The sequence below is a fragment of the Aquarana catesbeiana genome, linkage group LG07, assembly GCF_042186555.1.
Source record: "Aquarana catesbeiana isolate 2022-GZ linkage group LG07, ASM4218655v1, whole genome shotgun sequence".
NCBI lineage: Eukaryota > Metazoa > Chordata > Amphibia > Anura > Ranidae > Aquarana > Aquarana catesbeiana.
Genome location: NC_133330.1, coordinates 2,642,436 through 2,662,906, shown reverse-complemented (window position 1 = coordinate 2,662,906; position 20,471 = coordinate 2,642,436). Strand labels below are relative to the sequence as shown.

Here is a 20,471-nt window from a genome sequence, read left to right as displayed (position 1 = left end):
CCTATCAATGTTCTCAGAGGACCACCTACTCCCCAATCCTCATCTTCCTATCAATGTTCTCAGAGGGCCACCCACCCCTAATCCTCATCTTCCTATCAATGTTCTCAGAGGACTCACCCACCCCTAATCCTCATCTTCCTATCAATGTTCTCAGAGGGCCACCCACCCCTAATCCCCATGTTTCAATCAATATTCTCAGAGGGCTCATCTACTCCCATGCCTCATCTTCCAATCAAAGTTATCAGAGGACCACCTACACCACAATCCTCATCTTCCAATCAACGTCTCTGCTCGCTGAGGTCCACCTACACCCCTCCAATGTTTAACCACTTCACCTCCGGGGGGGACTATTTTATTTCACACACACATGTTAAAAATCTGCATTTTTTTGCTAGAAAATTACTCAGAGCCCCAAACATGATCTATTTTCGGAAAGCAGAGACCCCAGAGAATAAAACAGTGGTTGTTACAATTTTTGATGTGAATTTCAGTTGACTGAAGTGTGAGCTCTGATTGGCTGTAATGGGTGCCCCCGTTGGGGGTGACATACCGGTATCCCCTGTAGCTGCGGCTTATCCAGTAGATTGTGCAGTTCGTTCCGGGAAGCTTCAACCTTCTCCCGATCCGCCGCGTCCACCATATACCTGCCGCAACCATAAAAACAGCCGCGTCAGATCCGGGTCACGTGACCTCCGGGCAAACCGCTAAATACACAAGAGGGGGAGGTTCTACCTGTCAGAGGGGATATATTTCTGCTTATCCAGTCCTGAGATTTACACAGCTCTGCCAAACAGCACAGCCCAGTCAGGAAGGGGGAGGAGACTGGATTTTTTTCTCTGCTGTGACTCAGTAACACTTACAGGTCCCTCTCCTGGCCTGTGACTGGACAGTGAAAGGAGAAGCAGAATGATGATGAGCTCATCTCCCTGTTACTCCGCTCTCTCCTCCTATCAGCACGTTCCTTGTGAGCACTGCAACACAACTGATTGGCTCCTTCTGCTGCTTCTCCTGCTCCCAGTATGAGCTTTGTTGTACAGAACTGTAACAGGCTGATACTGGGAGAAGTTCAGCTACTTACCCTGCTTGGATTTTTTAAAATAACTAATAGGAAGGCGGTTTATAGGGCTGCCCGGCACATGAGAGAATTCAGTTACATTGTTCTCAGCTAAATCTGAGGACTACAGACCCCCCCATGTTATGGGTATAAGAAGAGGGTGAGGAGTTCTGTAGTCCTAATACATTTTCTCTCCAAGGGGGACAACGCTGCTCCTCCATGGAGGCTTCCAGATTCGAATAAGACCCCCCTGACCCCCACACAACCACCAGGCCAGGGTTGTGGGGATGAGGCCCTTGTGCTCACCAACATGGGTCCCCCCCCCCTCCGGTTTCCCCCCCCATGGTGAAGGCATAACCCTAATTCTGCTCAATCACCCCGGGGGCTCTCCCCATTACAGAAATGAAGCGGATGGTGGCCTGGACTATCCCGCCTAGAGGAAAGGGAAACATGAATATCCCCGAGGAGGCAAACGGTGGTCCTAACACCGAGACATCACGTGAGGAGGTCAAATGGAGAGCCGGCAGCTCATTCTTCCGAATGAATGGCTTTATTGTAGCCGGCGGAGTGTACAAAATACAGCATCCTACGCGTTTCGGCATGAAGACTTATTACTGAAATGCGTAATTAGTTACTGTACTCCCAGAATCCCGCACCCTGTACTCCCAGAATCCCCCGCACCCTGTACTCCCAGAATCCCCCGCACCCTGTACTCCCAGAATCCCCTGTACTCCCAGAATCCCCCGCACCCTGTAGAATCCCCTGTACTCCCAGAATCCCGCACCCTGTACTCCCAGAATCCCCCGCACCCTGTACTCCCAGAATCCCCCGCACCCTGTACTCCCAGAATCCCCTGTACTCCCAGAATCCCCCGCACCCTGTACTCCCAGAATCCCCCGCACCCTGTACTCCCAGAATCCCCCGCACCCTGTACTCCCAGAATCCCCTGCACCCTGTACTCCCAGAATCCCCAGCACCCTGTACTCCCAGAATCCCCTGTACTCCCAGAATCCCCTGTACTCCCAGAATCCCCCGCACCCTGTACTCCCAGAATCCCCTGTACTCCCAGAATCCCCTGTACTCCCAGAATCCCCTGAACCCTGTACTCCCAGAAACCCCCGCACCCTGTACTCCCAGAATCCCCTGTACTCCCAGAATCCCCTGAACCCTGTACTCCCAGAATCCCCCGCACCCTGTACTCCCAGAATCCCCTGTACTCCCAGAATCCCCCGAACCCTGTACTCCCAGAATCCCCCGCACCCTGTACTCCCATAATCCCCCGCACCCTGTACTCCCAGAATCCCCCGTACTCCCAGAATCCCCCGAACCCTGTACTCCCAGAATCCCCCGCACCCTGTACTCCCAGAATCCCCTGTACTCCCAGAATCCCCTGTACTCCCAGAATCCCCTGTACTCCCAGAATCCCCTGTACTCCCAGAATCCCCCGGAACCCTGTACTCCCAGAATCCCCTGTACTCCCAGAATCCCCCGAACCCTGTACTCCCAGAATCCCCCGCACCCTGTACTCCCAGAATCCCCCGTACTCCCAGAATCCCCCGAACCCTGTACTCCCAGAATCCCCCGCACCCTGTACTCCCAGAATCCCCTGCACCCCCAGAATCCCTTACACCCTGTACTCCCAGAATCCCCTGTACTCCCAGAATCCCCCGCACCCTGTACTCCCAGAATCCCCTGTACTCCCAGAATAACCTGCACCCTGTACTCCCAGAATAACCTGCACCCTGTACTCCCAGAATAACCTGCACCCTGTACTCCCAGAATAACCTGCACCCTGTACTCCCAGAATCCCCCGCATCCTGTACTCCCAGAATCCCCTGTACTCCCAGAATCCCCCGCATCCTGTACTCCCAGAATCCCCCGCACCCTGTAGAATCCCCTGTACTCCCAGAATCCCCTGTACTCCCAGAATCCCCCGCACCCTGTACTCCCAGAATCCCCGGCACCCTGTACTCCCAGAATCGACCGCACCCTGTACTCCCAGAATCCCCTGTACTCCCAGAATCCCCTGTACCCTGTACTCCCAGAATCCCCTGTACTCCCAGAATCCCCTGTACCCTGTACTCCCAGAATCCCCTGTACTCCCAGAATCCCCCGTACTCCCAGAATCCCCCGTACTCCCAGAATCCCCCGTACTCCCAGAATCCCCCGTACTCCCAGAATCCCCCGTACTCCCAGAATCCCCTGCACCCCCAGAATCCCTTACACCCTGTACTCCCAGAATCCCCTGTACCCTGTACTCCCAGAATCCCCTGTACTCCCAGAATCCCCTGTACCCTGTACTCCCAGAATCCCCTGTACTCCCAGAATCCCCCGCACCCTGTACTCCCAGAATCCCCTGTACTCCCAGAATCCCCTGCACCCCCAGAATCCCTTACACCCTGTACTCCCAGAATCCCCTGTACTCCCAGAATCCCCCGCACCCTGTACTCCCACAATCCCCTGTACTCCCAGAATCCCCTGCACCCTGTACTCCCAGAATAACCTGCACCCTGTACTCCCAGAATAACCTGCACCCTGTACTCCCAGAATCCCCCGCACCCTGTACTCCCAGAATCCCCCGCACCCTGTACTCCCAGAATCCCCCGCACCCTGTACTCCCAGAATCCCCTGTACTCCCAGAATCCCCTGTACTCCCAGAATCCCCCGCACCCTGTACTCCCAGAATCCCCTGCACCCTGTACTCCCAGAATCCCCCGCACCCTGTACTCCCAGAATCCCTCGCACCCTGTACTCCCAGAATCCCTCGCACCCTGTACCCCCAGAATCCCCTGTACTCCCAGAATCCCCCGCACCCTGTACTCCCAGAATCCCCCGCACCCTGTACTCCCAGAATCCCCTGTACTCCCAGAATCCCCTGTACTCCCAGAATCCCCTGTACTCCCAGAATCCCCTGTACTCCCAGAATCCCCTGTACTCCCAGAATCCCCCGCACCCTGTACTCCCAGAATCCCCCGCACCCCCAGAATCCCTTACACCCTGTACTCCCAGAATCCCCTGCACCCCCAGAATCCCTTACACCCTGTACTCCCAGAATCCCTGTACTCCCAGAATCCCTTACACCCTGTACTCCCAGAATCCCCTGTACTCCCAGAATCCCCCGCACCCTGTACTCCCAGAATCCCCTGTACTCCCAGAATCCCCTGTACTCCCAGAATCCCCCGCACCCTGTACTCCCAGAATCCCCTGTACTCCCAGAATCCCCTGTACTCCCAGAATCCCCCGAACCCTGTACTCCCAGAATCCCCCGCACCCTGTACTCCCAGAATCCCCCGCACCCCCCGAATCCCTTACACCCTGTACTCCCAGAATCCCCCGCACCCTGTACTCCCAGAATCCCCTGTACTCCCAGAATCCCCCGCACCCTGTACTCCCAGAATCCCCTGTACTCCCAGAATAACCTGCACCCTGTACTCCCAGAATCCCCGCACCCTGTACTCCCAGAATCCCCCGCACCCTGTACTCCCAGAATCCCCCGCACCCTGTACTCCCAGAATCCCCCGCACCCTGTACTCCCAGAATCCCCCGCACCCTGTAGAATCCCCTGTACTCCCAGAATCCCCTGTACTCCCAGAATCCCCCGCACCCTGTACTCCCAGAATCCCCTGTACTCCCAGAATCGCCCGCACCCTGTACTCCCAGAATACCCCGCACCCTGTACTCCCAGAATACCCCGCACCCTGCACCCCCACAATCCCCTGTACTCCCAGAATCCCCTGTACCCTGTACTCCCAGAATCCCCTGTACTCCCAGAATCCCCTGTACTCTCAGAATCCCCTGTACCCAATCCCCTGTACTCCAGAATCCCCTGTACCCAATCCCCTGTACTCCCAGAATCCCCTGTACCCAATCCCATGTACTCCCAGAATCCCCTGCACCCTGCGTACATTGGATGCATGCTATTGGCTGCTGCTGGGTGTGGATCTGGGGAACGTGGAATGATGTGTGCAGAACCAGAATGGGGGCGGGGCCTGCAGCTGATGGGCTAGTAGCTCAGATAAGACAACAGTACTGTTCATTCCTCCTCCCCCCAGCGTATGCCTCCTCCTCCTCCCCTCCCCCTAGCGTCTGCCTCCTTCCTCCCCACATCTCTTTCCACCCCCCCCAGTGTCTGCCTTCTCCCCTCCCCCCAGTGTCTGCCTCCTTCCCCCCACACTTCCTCCCCTCAGCATCCGTTCCCCCCCCCCCCCCAAGTGTCTGCCTCCTTCCACCCCCCCCCAGTGTCTGCCTCCTCCCCTCCCCCCAGTGTCTGCCTCCTCCCCTCCCCCCAGTGTCTGCCTCCTCCCCTCCCCCCAGCGTCTGCCTCCTTCCTCCCCCACATCTCTTTCCACCCCCCCAGTGTCTGCCTTCTCCCCTCCCCCCAGTGTCTGCCTCCTTCACCCCACACTTCCTCCCCTCAGCATCCGTCCCCCCCCCCCCCAAGTGTCTGCCTCCTTCCACCCCCCCCCAGTGTCTGCCTTCTCCCCTCCCCCCAGTGTCTGCCTCCTTCCCCCCACACTTCCTCCCCTCAGCATCCGTCCCCCCCCCCCCCCAAGTGTCTGCCTCCTTCCACCCCCCCCCAGTGTCTGCCTTCTCCCCTCCCCCCAGTGTCTGCCTCCTTCCCCCCACACTTCCTCCCCTCAGCATCCGTCCCCCCCCAAGTGTCTGCCTCCTTCCACCCCCCCCCAGTGTCTGCCTCCTCCCCTCCCCCCAGTGTCTGCCTCCTTCCCCCCACACTTCCTCCCCTCAGCATCCGTCCCCCCCCCCCCCCCCAAGTGTCTGCCTCCTTCCACCCCCCCCCAGTGTCTGCCTCCTCCCCTCCCCCCAGTGTCTGCCTCCTTCCCCCCACACTTCCTCCCCTCAGCATCCGTCCCCCCCCCCCCCCCAAGTGTCTGCCTCCTCCCCTCCCCCCCCAGTGTCTGCCTCCTCCCCTCTCCCCAGAGTGTCTGCCTCCTCCCCCCCACACTTCCTCCCCTCAGCATCCGTCTCCCCCCCCCCCCAGTGTCTGCCTCCTCCCCTCCCCCCTAGGGTCTGCCTCCTTCCTCCTACACTTCCTCCCCCCCAGTGTCTGCCTCCTCCCCTCCCCCCCAGTGTCTGCCTCCTCCCCTCCCCCCCAGTGTCTGCCTCCTCCCCTCCCCCCTAGGGTCTGCCTCCTTCCCCCCACACTTCCTCCCCCCGCAGCGTCTGCCTCCTCCAGAAATTCTAACCCTCCCCCACTCTGATACAAATGTGTTTCTGTCGGTGTCCCCATTGGAGAGATCTTTCATCACTTCCTGTCCTGATAGAAGGTCAGAGGAACCTCCCCTCCCCCCCACAGGGACTGCAATACAAATTCCATTCAAAATTCCATAAAACATTTCTGGATGGAGATTTGCTTTTCATGTTTATTAGGAGCCGAACCCCGAGAGAAACTTACACGATGGCGTTCACCCCCCGACAATATCGCTCCCACATACTGCGGAACCGCGGCTGCCCCCCGATATCCCAGATCTGCCAAGAAAAACAAAAAAAGACAAAAAAAATGTAAAACAAATCCGACCCCACGAGACCCCAACACACATTTCACTGCTTCATTCATCGGAATTATTACCCCCAATAATAACAGAATATGGGGCTGTGCAGTTCCTGGGTGTTCACAAATGTCTGACACAGATCAGCCCCCTGCTGCAGCCTCTCACCTTGTGACTCACTACAAAGTTACAATGTACAGTCTGATCACTGGGGGAGGGGAGACTGAGGAAATGACTCCTCCTCCTTCTACAAAGTTACAATGTACAGTCTGATCACTGGGGGAGGGGAGACTGAGAAAATGACTCCTCCCCCTTCTACAAAGTTACAATGTACAGTCTGATCACTGGGGGAGGAGACTGAGGAAATGACTCCTCCCCCTTCTACAAAGTTACAATGTACAGTCTGATCACTGGGGGAGGAGACTGAGATGACTCCTCCCCCTTCTACAAAGTTACAATGTACAGTCTGATCACTGGGGGGAGGAGACTGAGGAAATGACTCCTCCCCCTTCTACAAAGTTACAATGTACAGTCTGATCACTGGGGGAGGAGACTGAGGAAATGACTCCTCCTCCTTCTACAAAGTTACAATGTACAGTCTGATCACTGGGGGAGGAGACTGAGGAAATGACTCCTCCTCCTCCTACAAAGTTACAATGTACAGTCTGATCACTGGGGGAGGAGACTGAGATGACTCCTCCCCCTTCTACAAAGTTACAATGTACAGTCTGATCACTGGGGGAGGAGACTGAGGAAATGACTCCTCCCCCTTCTACAAAGTTACAATGTACAGTCTGATCACTGGGGGAGGGGACTGAGGAAATGACTTCTCCTCCTTCTACAAAGTTACAATGTACAGTCTGATCACTGGGGGAGGAGACTGAGATGACTCCTCCCCCTTCTACAAAGTTACAATGTACAGTCTGATCACTGGGGAGGAGACTGAGGAAATGACTCCTCCTCCTTCTACAAAGTTACAATGTACAGTCTGATCACTGGGGGAGGAGACTGAGGAAATGACTCCTCCTCCTTCTACAAAGTTACAATGTACAGTCTGATCACTGGGGGAGGGGAGACTGAGGAAATGACTCCTCCTCCTTCTACAAAGTTACAATGTACAGTCTGATCACTGGGGGAGGGGAGACTGATGAGGGGCGTGTCCTCACCTTTATTGTCACGTTTCCTTTCGTCACTTTGCGCATGTTGAATCCGACGGTTGGGATCATATCCTCACTGAACTGTCCCGACTGGAGGAGAAACACAAAGAAAAGTCAATAAAACATGGAGGACACACCGGGGGGGGGGGGGGGACACAATTCCCAGTTTTGCTGATTACAACAGCCAATAAAACTCCCTCTGGACACACCCCCGAGGATCTGCATTTTAATCCTCTATCTTTTCCTTGGAATGTAAAAAAAAAAAAAAAAAAAAAAAACTAGACGGGGCTCTACTACTAGACGTGACAACCGTACATTGGAGATGTATGTAAAAATAAATGTCATTTGTAAAGCTGAACAGAGGAAATGCATATAAGTGAAATGATATGTACTTGTGTCCATCCTGTCCTGAGATTTACACAGCTCTGCAATGTCTAGCAGCTCAGTAACACTAAACCAGCCTGTGACTGATCAGGTAAACTGATTGGCTCATTTCTCTGTCACTCTGCTCTCTCCTCCTATCAACGTGCTCCTTGCATGGAGTGGCTCCTTGTTGCTGCTTCCTCTTTTCCCCAGTCTGAGCTCTGCTGTACAGGGGACTAGAAGGGGCTGACACCGGGTCACATTCAGGAACTTACACGGCTTATAATAAATAATATATATATATACATTTAGTGATAAAAGAGCTGCATTCATTTGTGTCTTCTATCAGGCCGAAGCTCAGACATGTATGACGTGTCATGGAGGCGGGCCTTCGTCTGACATTGTGCAGGAAGTGCGCTCCATAGCGCCCCCCTCCCCTCCCCCCGAACGGAGACCACCAACCGCGACTCCTTCTAATCATTAGGGAGACCACATGATGGCTGTGATAGCCTGTGATTGGTCAGTCCATACAATCTGCCTCTGAATGGAGATGAAGATACATTGTATCCGAGAAAAACAAAAATAACAACATTAACCACAATATATATATATATACACAGTGGGGAGGGAAAGTATTCAGACCCCCTCAGATTTTTCACTCTTTGTTATATTGCAGCCATTTGCTAAAATCATTTAAGTTCATTTTTTCCTCATTAATGTACACACAGCCCACCATATTGTACACACAGCCCCCCATATTGTACACACAGCACCCCATATTATACACACAGCACCCCATATTGTACACACAGCACCCCATATTGTACACACAGCACCCCATATTGTACACACAGCACTCCATATTGTACACACAGCACTCCATATTGTACACACAGCACCCCATATTATACACACAGCACCCCATATTGTACACACAGCACCCCATATTGTACACACAGCACCCCATATTGTACACACAGCCCCCCATATTGTACACACAGCACCCCATATTGTACACACAGCACCCCATATTATACACACAGCACTCCATATTGTACACACAGCACTCCATATTGTACACACAGCACTCCATATTGTACACACAGCACTCCATATTGTACACACAGCCCCTCATATTGTACACACAGCGCCCCATATTGTACACACAGCGCCCCATATTGTACACACAGCCCCCCATATTGTACACACAGCACCCCATATTGTACACACAGCCCCCCATATTGTACACACAGCACCCCCATATTGTACACACAGCACCCCATATTGTACACACATCACCCCATATTGTACACACAGCACTCCCATATTGTACACACAGCCCCCCATATTGTACACACATCACCCCATATTGTACACACAGCACCCCATATTGTACACACAGCACCCCATATTGTACACACAGCCCCCCATATTGTACACACAGCACCCCATATTGTACACACAGCACCCCATATTGTACACACAGCACCCCATATTGTACACACAGCACCCCATATTGTACACACAGCCCCCATATTGTACACACAGCCCCTCATATTGTACACACAGCCCCCCATATTGTACACACAGCCCCCCATATTGTACACACAGCCCCCCATATTGTACACACAGCCCCCCATATTGTACACACAGCACCTCATATTGTACACACAGCCCCCCATATTGTACACACAGCCCCCCATATTGTACACACAGCACCCCATATTGTACACACAGCCCCCCATATTGTACACACAGCCCCCCATATTGTACACACAGCACCCCATATTGTACACACAGCACCCCATATTGTACACACAGCACCCCATATTGTACACACAGCCCCCCATATTGTACACACAGCACTTCATATTATACACACAGCACCTCATATTGTACACACATCACCCCATATTGTACACACAGCACCTCATATTGTACACACAGCCCCTCATATTGTACACACAGCCCCCCATATTGTACACACAGCCCCCCATATTGTACACACAGCACCCCATATTGTACACACAGCACCCCATATTGTACACACAGCCCCCCATATTGTACACACAGCACCCCATATTGTACACACAGCCCCCCATATTGTACACACAGCACCTCATATTGTACACACAGCACCCCATATTGTACACACAGCCCCCCATATTGTACACACAGCCCCCCATATTGTACACACAGCACCTCATATTGTACACACAGCACCCCATATTGTACACACAGCACCCCATATTGTACACACAGCACCTCATATTATACACACAGCACCCCATATTGTACACACAGCACCCCATATTGTACACACATCACCCCATATTGTACACACAGCCCCCCATATTGTACACACAGCCCCCCATATTGTACACACAGCCCCCCATATTGTACACACAGCACCTCATATTGTACACACAGCACCCCATATTGTACACACAGCCCCCCATATTGTACACACAGCCCCCCATATTGTACACACAGCACCTCATATTGTACACACAGCACCCCATATTGTACACACAGCACCCCATATTGTACACACAGCACCCCATATTGTACACACAGCCCCCCATATTGTACACACAGCACCTCATATTGTACACACAGCACCCCATATTGTACACACAGCACTCCATATTGTACACACAGCACTCCATATTGTACACACAGCACCCCCATATTGTACACACAGCACCCCCATATTGTACACACAGCACCTCATATTGTACACATATGGAGTGCTGTGTGTACAATCTGAGGTGCTGTGTGTACAATATGGGGGGCTGTGTGTACAATATGGGGTGCTGTGTGCACAATATGGAGTGCTGTGTGTACAATATGAGGTGCTGTGTGTACAATATGAGGTGCTGTGTGTACAATATGGGGTGCTGTGTGTACAATATGGGGGGCTGTGTGTACAATATGGGGGGCTGTGTGTACAATATGACGTGCTGTGTGTACAATATGGGGTGCTGTGTGTACAATATGGGGTGCTGTGTGTACAATATGGAGTGCTGTGTGTACAATATGAGGTGCTGTGTGTACAATATGAGGTGCTGTGTGTACAATATGGGGGGCTGTGTGTACAATATGGGGTGCTGTGTGTACAATATGGGGTGCTGTGTGTACAATATGAGGTGCTGTGTGTACAATATGAGGTGCTGTGTGTACAATATGGGGTGCTGTGTGTACAATATGGGGTGTTGTGTGTACAATATGACGTGCTGTGTGTACAATATGGGGGGCTGTGTGTACAATATGGAGTGCTGTGTGTACAATATGGGGTGCTGTGTGTACAATATGGGGTGCTGTGTGTACAATATGGGGTGCTGTGTGTACAATATGGGGGGCTGTGTGTACAATATGAGGTGCTGTGTGTACAATATGGAGTGCTGTGTGTACAATATGGGGGGCTGTGTGTACAATATGGAGTGCTGTGTGTACAATATGGAGTGCTGTGTGTACAATATGGGGGGCTGTGTGTACAATATGGGGTGCTGTGTGTACAATATGGGGGGCTGTGTGTACAATATGGGGTGTTGTGTGTACAATATGACGTGCTGTGTGTACAATATGGGGGGCTGTGTGTACAATATGGGGGGCTGTGTGTACAATATGGAGTGCTGAGTGTACAATATGGGGTGCTGTGTGTACAATATGAGGTGCTGTGTGTACAATATGGGGTGCTGTGTGTACAATATGAGGTGCTGTGTGTACAATATGGGGTGCTGTGTGTGCAATATGGAGTGCTGTGTGTACAATATGAGGTGCTGTGTGTACAATATGGGGGGCTGTGTGTACAATATGGGGGGCTGTGTGTACAATATGGGGTGTTGTGTGTACAATATGAGGGGCTGTGTGTACAATATGGGGTGATGTGTGTACAATATGGGGTGATGTGTGTACAATATGGGGTGCTGTGTGTGCAATATGGAGTGCTGTGTGTACAATATGAGGTGCTGTGTGTACAATATGGGGGGCTGTGTGTACAATATGGGGGGCTGTGTGTACAATATGGGGTGTTGTGTGTACAATATGAGGTGCTGTGTGTACAATATGGGGGGCTGTGTGTACAATATGGGGTGCTGTGTGTACAATATGGGGGGCTGTGTGTACAATATGGGGGGCTGTGTGTACAATATGGGGTGCTGTGTGTACAATATGGGGGGCTGTGTGTACAATATGGGGTGTTGTGTGTACAATATGAGGTGCTGTGTGTACAATATGGGGGGCTGTGTGTACAATATGGGGGGCCGTGTGTACAATATGGGGGGCCGTGTGTACAATATGAGGTGATGTGTGTACAATATGGGGGGCTGTGTGTACAATATGGGGTGCTGTGTGTACAATATGGGGTGCTGTGTGTACAATATGGAGTGCTGTGTGTACAATATGGGGGGCTGTGTGTACAATATGGGGTGCTGTGTGTACAATATGGGGTGTTGTGTGTACACTATGGGGTGCTGTGTGTACAATATGGGGTGCTGAGTGTACAATATGGGGTGCTGTGTGTACAATATGGGGTGCTGTGTGTACAATATGGGGTGCTGTGTGTACAATATGGGGGGCTGTGTGTACAATATGGGGTGCTGTGTGTACAATATGGGGGGCTGTGTGTACAATATGGGGGGCTGTGTGTACAATATGGGGTGCTGTGTGTACAATATGGGGTGTTGTGTGTACAATATGGGGTGCTGTGTGTACAATATGGGGTGTTGTGTGTATAATATGGGGGGCCGTGTGTACAATATGAGGTGCTGTGTGTACAATATGGGGTGCTGTGTGTACAATATGGGGTGCTGTGTGTACAATATGGGGGGCTGTGTGTACAATATGGGGTGCTGTGTGTACAATATGGGGTGTTGTGTGTATAATATGGGGTGCTGTGTGTACAATATGGGGGGCTGTGTGTACAATATGGAGTGCTGAGTGTACAATATGGGGGGCTGTGTGTATAATATGGGGTGCTGTGTGTACAATATGGGGGGCTGTGTGTACAATATGGGGGGCTGTGTGTACAATATGGGGTGATGTGTGTACAATATGGGGGGCTGTGTGTATAATATGGGGTGCTGTGTGTACAATATGGGGGGGCTGTGTGTATAATATGGGGGGCTGTGTGTACAATATGGGGTGCTGTGTGTACAATATGGGGTGCTGTGTGTACAATATGGGGTGCTGTGTGTACAATATGGAGTGCTGTGTGTACAATATGGGGGGCTGTGTGTACAATATGGAGTGCTGTGTGTACAATATGGGGGGCTGTGTGTATAATATGAGGTGCTGTGTGTACAATATGGGGGGCTGTGTGTACAATACGGGGGGCTGTGTGTACAATACGGGGGGCTGTGTGTACAATATGGGGTGTTGTGTGTACAATATGGGGTGCTGTGTGTACAATATGGGGTGCTGTGTGTACAATATGGGGTGCTGTGTGTACAATATGAGGTGCTGTGTGTACAATATGGGGTGCTGTGTGTACAATATGAGGTGCTGTGTGTACAATATGGGGTGATGTGTGTACAATATGAGGTGCTGTGTGTACAATATGAGGTGCTGTGTGTACAATATGGGGTGCTGTGTGTACAATATGGGGTGCTGTGTGTACAATATGGGGTGCTGTGTGTACAATATGGGGTGCTGTGTGTACAATATGCGGTGCTGTGTGTACAATATGGGGTGATGTGTGTACAATATGAGGTGCTGTGTGTACAATATGGGGTGCTGTGTGTACAATATGGGGGCTGTGTGTACAATATGAGGTGCTGTGTGTACAATATGGGGGGCTGTGTGTACAATACGGGGGGCTGTGTGTACAATACGGGGGGCTGTGTGTACAATATGGGGTGCTGTGTGTACAATATGGGGTGCTGTGTGTACAATATGGGGGGCTGTGTGTACAATATGGGGTGATGTGTGTACAATATGAGGTGCTGTGTGTACAATATGAGGTGCTGTGTGTACAATATGGGGGCTGTGTGTACAATATGGGGGCTGTGTGTACAATATGGGGGCTGTGTGTACAATATGGGGTGCTGTGTGTACAATAATGAGGAAAAAAAATGAACTTCAATGATTTTAGCAAATGGCTGCAACATAACAAAGAGTGAAAAATGTAAGGGGTCTGAATACTTTCCATCCCCACTGTATGTATATATATATATACACACACACACACACACACACATTGCGGTTTGGAAGTGGTTTACCGGGATTATTATTATCGCTGTACTGTTTTTTTTCACCGGCGATTCTCTTTCTCATGAAAGCGATCTGAGCAGCTAATTAGCCGCTGGATCACTTTTAGAAGCAGGTTTTCCCTCCTGCCGGTGTTTCTCTGGCTTAGAGCCCTGTCACACTGGGGCGGTTTGCAGGCGTTATTGCGCTAATAATAGCGCCTGCAAACCGACCCGAAAGTGCTGTTGCTTTCATTCTAGTGTGACCCCCAAAGGCTCCCACACTGGAGCGGTGCACTAGCAGGACGGGAAAAAAAGTCCTGCCAGCAGCATCTTCGGAGCGGTGAAGGAGCAGAGTGTATACCGCTCCTTCACCGCTCCTGCCCATTGAAATCAATGGGACGGTGCGGCTATACCACCGGCAAATCGCTTCTGCAGAGGCGCTTTGCGGTGGTATTTAACCCTTTCTCGGCCGCTAGCGGGGGGTAAAACGCCGCTAATAATAGTGGCGTTTTACCGCCGACGCCACCCCCGCCCCAGTGTGAAAGGGCTCTTACCGACATGGCACGCCGATCCGACGGTGCAGACAGCTGGTGACAGAGGTGGGAAAAGACCCGATTGTCTCTGATTGCCTCTATGGCCTTGGAGGACCGGAGCAAAGTCATGACATCACTTCCGGTCCAGGGGGAAAGTAAACTTTTTTTTTTTTAAAGCAAAAGATCTTTTTTTTCTGATCTTTTGCTTTTTAAAAGGTAAGGAAGAGATTTGAGGTATTTTTTATTCCCAGATCTCTCCATAAAGAGGACCTGTCATCTCTTATTTCTATTACATGAGATCTCTCCATAAAGAGGACCTGTCATCTCTTATTTCTATTACATGAGATATCCATAAAGAGGACCTGTCATCTCTTATTTCTATTACATGAGATCTCCATAAAGAGGACCTGTCATCTCTTATTTCTATTACATGATCCCTCCATAAAGAGGACCTGTCATCTCTTATTTCTATTACATGAGATCTTCATAAAGAGGACCTGTCATCTCTTATTTCTATTACATGAGATCTCCATAAAGAGGACCTGTCATCTCTTATTTCTATTACATGAGATCTCTCCATAAAGAGGACCTGTCATCTCTTATTTCTATTACATGAGATCTCCATAAAGAGGACCTGTCATCTCTTATTTCTATTACATGAGATCTCTCCATAAAGAGGACCTGTCATCTCTTATTTCTATTACATGAGATCTCCATAAAGAGGACCTGTCATCTCTTATTTCTATTACATGAGATCTCTCCATAAAGAGGACCTGTCATCTCTTATTTCTATTACATGAGATATCCATAAAGAGGACCTGTCATCTCTTATTTCTATTACATGAGATCTCCATAAAGAGGACCTGTCATCTCTTATTTCTATTACATGAGATCTCCATAAAGAGGACCTGTCATCTCTTATTTCTATTACATGAGATCTCTCCATAAAGAGGACCTGTCATCTCTTATTTCTATTACATGAGATCTCCCCATAAAGAGGACCTGTCATCTCTTATTTCTATTACATGAGATCTCCATAAAGAGGACCTGTCATCTCTTATTTCTATTACATGATCTCTCCATAAAGAGGACCTGTCATCTCTTATTTCTATTACATGAGATCTCCATAAAGAGGACCTGTCATCTCTTATTTCTATTACATGAGATCTCCATAAAGAGGACCTGTCATCTCTTATTTCTATTACATGAGATCTCTCCATAAAGAGGACCTGTCATCTCTTATTTCTATTACATGAGATCTCCATAAAGAGGACCTGTCATCTCTTATTTCTATTACATGAGATCTCCATAAAGAGGACCTGTCATCTCTTATTTCTATTACATGAGATCTCTCTATAAAGAGGACCTGTCATCTCTTATTTCTATTACATGAGATCTCCATAAAGAGGACCTGTCATCTCTTATTTCTATTACATGATCTCCATAAAGAGGACCTGTCATCTCTTATTTCTATTACATGAGATCTCCATAAAGAGGACCTGTCATCTCTTATTTCTATTACATGAGATCTCTCTATAAAGAGGACCTGTCATCTCTTATTTCTATTACATGAGATCTCCATAAAGAGGACCTGTCATCTCTTATTTCTATTACATGAGATCTCCATAAAGAGGACCTGTCATCTCTTATTTCTATTACATGAGATCTCCATAAAGAGGACCTGTCATCTCTTATTTCTATTACATGAGATCTCTCCATAAAGAGGACCTGTCATCTCTTATTTCTATTACATGATCTCCATAAAGAGGACCTGTCATCTCTTATTTCTATTACATGAGATCTCTCCATAAAGAGGACCTGTCATCTCTTATTTCTATTACATGATCTCCATAAAGAGGACCTGTCATCTCTTATTTCTATTACATGAGATCTCCATAAAGAGGACCTGTCATCTCTTATTTCTATTACATGAGATCTCCATAAAGAGGACCTGTCATCTCTTATTTGTATTACATGATCTACATAAAGAGGACCTGTCATCTCTTATTTCTATTACATGATCTCCATAAAGAGGACCTGTCATCTCTTATTTCTATTACATGAGATCTCCATAAAGAGGACCTGTCATCTCTTATTTCTATTACATGAGATCTCTCTATAAAGAGGACCTGTCATCTCTTATTTCTATTACATGAGATCTCTATAAAGAGGACCTGTCATCTCTTATTTCTATTACATGAGATCTCCATAAAGAGGACCTGTCATCTCTTATTTCTATTATATGAGATCTCCATAAAGAGGACCTGTCATCTCTTATTTCTATTACATGAGATCTCTCCATAAAGAGGACCTGTCATCTCTTATTTCTATTACATGAGATCTCCATAAAGAGGACCTGTCATCTCTTATTTCTATTACATGAGATCTCCATAAAGAGGACCTGTCATCTCTTATTTCTATTACATGAGATCTCCATAAAGAGGACCTGTCATCTCTTATTTCTATTACATGAGATCTCCATAAAGAGGACCTGTCATCTCTTATTTCTATTACATGAGATCTCCATAAAGAGGACCTGTCATCTCTTATTTCTATTACATGAGATCTCCATAAAGAGGACCTGTCATCTCTTATTTCTATTACATGAGATCTCCATAAAGAGGACCTGTCATCTCTTATTTCTATTACATGAGATCTCCATAAAGAGGACCTGTCATCTCTTATTTCTATTACATGAGATCTCCATAAAGAGGACCTGTCATCTCTTATTTCTATTACATGAGATCTCTCCATAAAGAGGACCTGTCATCTCTTATTTCTATTACATGAGATCTCCATAAAGAGGACCTGTCATCTCTTATTTCTATTACATGAGATCTCTCCATAAAGAGGACCTGTCATCTCTTATTTCTATTACATGATCTCTCCATAAAGAGGACCTGTCATCTCTTATTTCTATTACATGAGATCTCCATAAAGAGGACCTGTCATCTCTTATTTCTATTACATGAGATCTCCATAAAGAGGACCTGTCATCTCTTGTTTCTATTACATTCCTTGTAATGGGAATAAAAGTGATAAAAAAAATAAGAATTAAAAAAGGGACAGAGTAAAAATAAAATAAATAGGAAAACATTTTTTTTAAAGTGCCCCCACCCCACTGTGCGCGCACGCAGAAGTGAACGCATACGTAAGTCACACGCACATATGTAAATGGTGTTCGAAGCACACACGTGAGGTATCGCAGTGAATGTTAGAGCGAGAGCGATAATTCTAGCGCTGGATCTCTTCTGTAACACTGAACTGGTAACCTGTAAAGATTTTTTAAGCTTCACCTTTGGAGATCTTTAAAGGGGTTGTAAAGGCAGAAGGTGCATTCTATGCCCCCTAACACTTACCTGAGCCCCATCTCTGTCCAGGAGTATCTCGACCTTCTGGGACTCTTTCTCCTGATTGGTTGAGACACAGCATTGGTGCCCTTGGCTCCTGCTGCTGTCAATCAAACTCAGTTAGCCAATCGGGAGAGAGAGAGGGGGTGGGTCCAAACCGCGGCTCCATGTCTGAATAGACACAGAGCTGCGGCTCGGCTCGAGTGCCCCCATAGCAAGCTGCTTGCTATGGGGGGACTGAACAGGAGGGAGGGGCAAGGAGCGACGAAGAGGGGCCCGAGAAGAGGAGGATCCGGGCTGCTCTGTGCAAATCCACTGCACAGGGCAGGTAAGTATAACAGGTTTATTATTTTTATTAAAAAATAAAAAAATTAGACTTTACAATCACTTTAATACTGTAGTTTGCCGCCATTCCATGAGCGTGCGCAATTTTAAAGAGTGACATGTTAGGTATCAATGTACTCGGCGTAACATCATCTTTCATATTTTACCAAAAAAAAAATTGGGTTATGTATTGCGTTTTGTTTTAAGTCCATTAAAGTGTTTTGTTTTTTTTTAAATTGCATTTGAAAAACCCCTGCAAAAATACTGTGCGACATAAAAAATTGCAACAATCGCCATTTTATTCCATAAGGTGTCTGCTAAAAAAAAAATAATAATATTGTTTGAAGGGGGGGGGGGGGGGGAGATAATGAATAATTATTTTTCTAACAAAAAATACAGATTTAAACTTGAACACAAAAAGTGGCAGAAAAGTCCGGGGGGGTCAGCGAGTGGTTATTAAACATTATTAAAGATACATTGTATCCTGGAGAGAGGAGAAAACAAAATAATAATAATAATAAGATACATTGTATCCTGGAGAGAGGAGAAAACAAAATAATAATAATAATAAGATACATTGTATCCTGGAGAGAGGAGAAAACAAAACAATAATAATAATAAGATACATTGTATGCTGGAGAGAGGAGAAGGGAGGAAACAAAAAATAATAATAATAATAAAGATACATTGTATCGCGGGGGAGAGGAAAAGGGAGGAAACGAAAAATAAAAAATAATGATAAAGAAGGATAACGTGGCGGATTCAGGGCGGGATCAGATCTCGATCGCTTGCTGAGACTTGTAGTCCCACAATGGCTGGGGTCACCTCCCCTCCGGGTTGGACATGGGCCGCCCGTCAGGCGATGTTATTATCGCACAATGTTCCAAGACTCCGCCCATTTAAGAAGGTGGAAAAGTCGATATTATGGGCGGAGTCATCAGACCATTCCTCTGGTGGGAACTGAATTCCCGAAACTCCATCCCAGTACATCCTATGACTGGGAACCCGACCACACAGCGCCCCCTGCAGGGACCAGGAGATTCTATGACCACACAGCGCCCCCTGCAGGGACCAGGAGATTCTATGACCACACAGCGCCCCCTGCAGGGACCAGGAGATTCTATGACCACACAGCGCCCCCTGCAGGGACCAGGAGATTCTATGACCACACAGCGCCCCCTGCAGGGACCAGGAGATTCTATGACCACACAGCGCCCCCTGCAGGGATCAGGAGATCCTATGACTGGGAACCCGACCACACAGCGCCCCCTGCAGGGATCAGGAGATCCTATGATTGGGAACCCGACCACACACCCCCCTGCAGGGATCAGGAGATCCTAGGACTGGGAACCCAACCACACAGCGCCCCCTGCAGGGACCAGGAGATCCTATGATCACACAGATCCCCCGCAGGGACCAGGAGATCCTATGATCACACAGAGCCCCCCGCAGGGATAAGGAGATCCTATGACCACACAGCGCCCCCCCCCCACAGGGACCAGGAGTTCCTATGACCACACAGCACCCCCTGCAGTGACCGGGAGTTCCTATGACCACACAGCGCCCCCCGCAGGGACCAGGAGATCTTATGACCACACAGCGCCCCCCGCAGGGACCAGGAGATCCTATGACCACACAGCGCCCCCCGCAGGGACCAGGAGATCCTATGACCACACAGCACCCCCCGCAGGGATAAGGAGATCCTATGACCACATAGCGCCCCCCACAGGGACCAGGAGTTCCTATGACCACACAGCACTCCCCGCAGGGACCAGGAGATCCTATGACCACACAGCGCCCCCCGCAGGGACCAGGAGATCCTATGACCACACAGCGCCCCCCGCAGGGATAAGGAGATCCTATGACCACACAGCACCCCCCCTGGGAACCCGACCACACAGCGCCCCCCGCAAGGATAAGGAGATCTTATGACTACACAGCGCCCCCCGCAGGGACCAGGAGATCCTATGACTACACAGCGCCCCCCGCAGG

At 49.3% G+C, this 20,471-nt stretch overlaps 1 protein-coding gene across 1 annotated transcript in view; it reads right to left on the bottom strand.

Moving 5' to 3' along the window:
- Window positions 1–20,471, bottom strand: part of ARL8B (ARF like GTPase 8B) — a 38,909-nt gene that overhangs the window by 8,019 nt on the left and 10,419 nt on the right. Inside the window, exons 2-4 of the mRNA XM_073591518.1 lie at window positions 7,728–7,808; window positions 6,468–6,541; window positions 551–644 (exon numbers count right to left, since the gene is read on the bottom strand). Of these exons, the coding sequence (XP_073447619.1) occupies window positions 551–644; window positions 6,468–6,541; window positions 7,728–7,808 (249 nt within the window). The remainder of the gene's footprint in view (window positions 1–550; window positions 645–6,467; window positions 6,542–7,727; window positions 7,809–20,471) is intronic.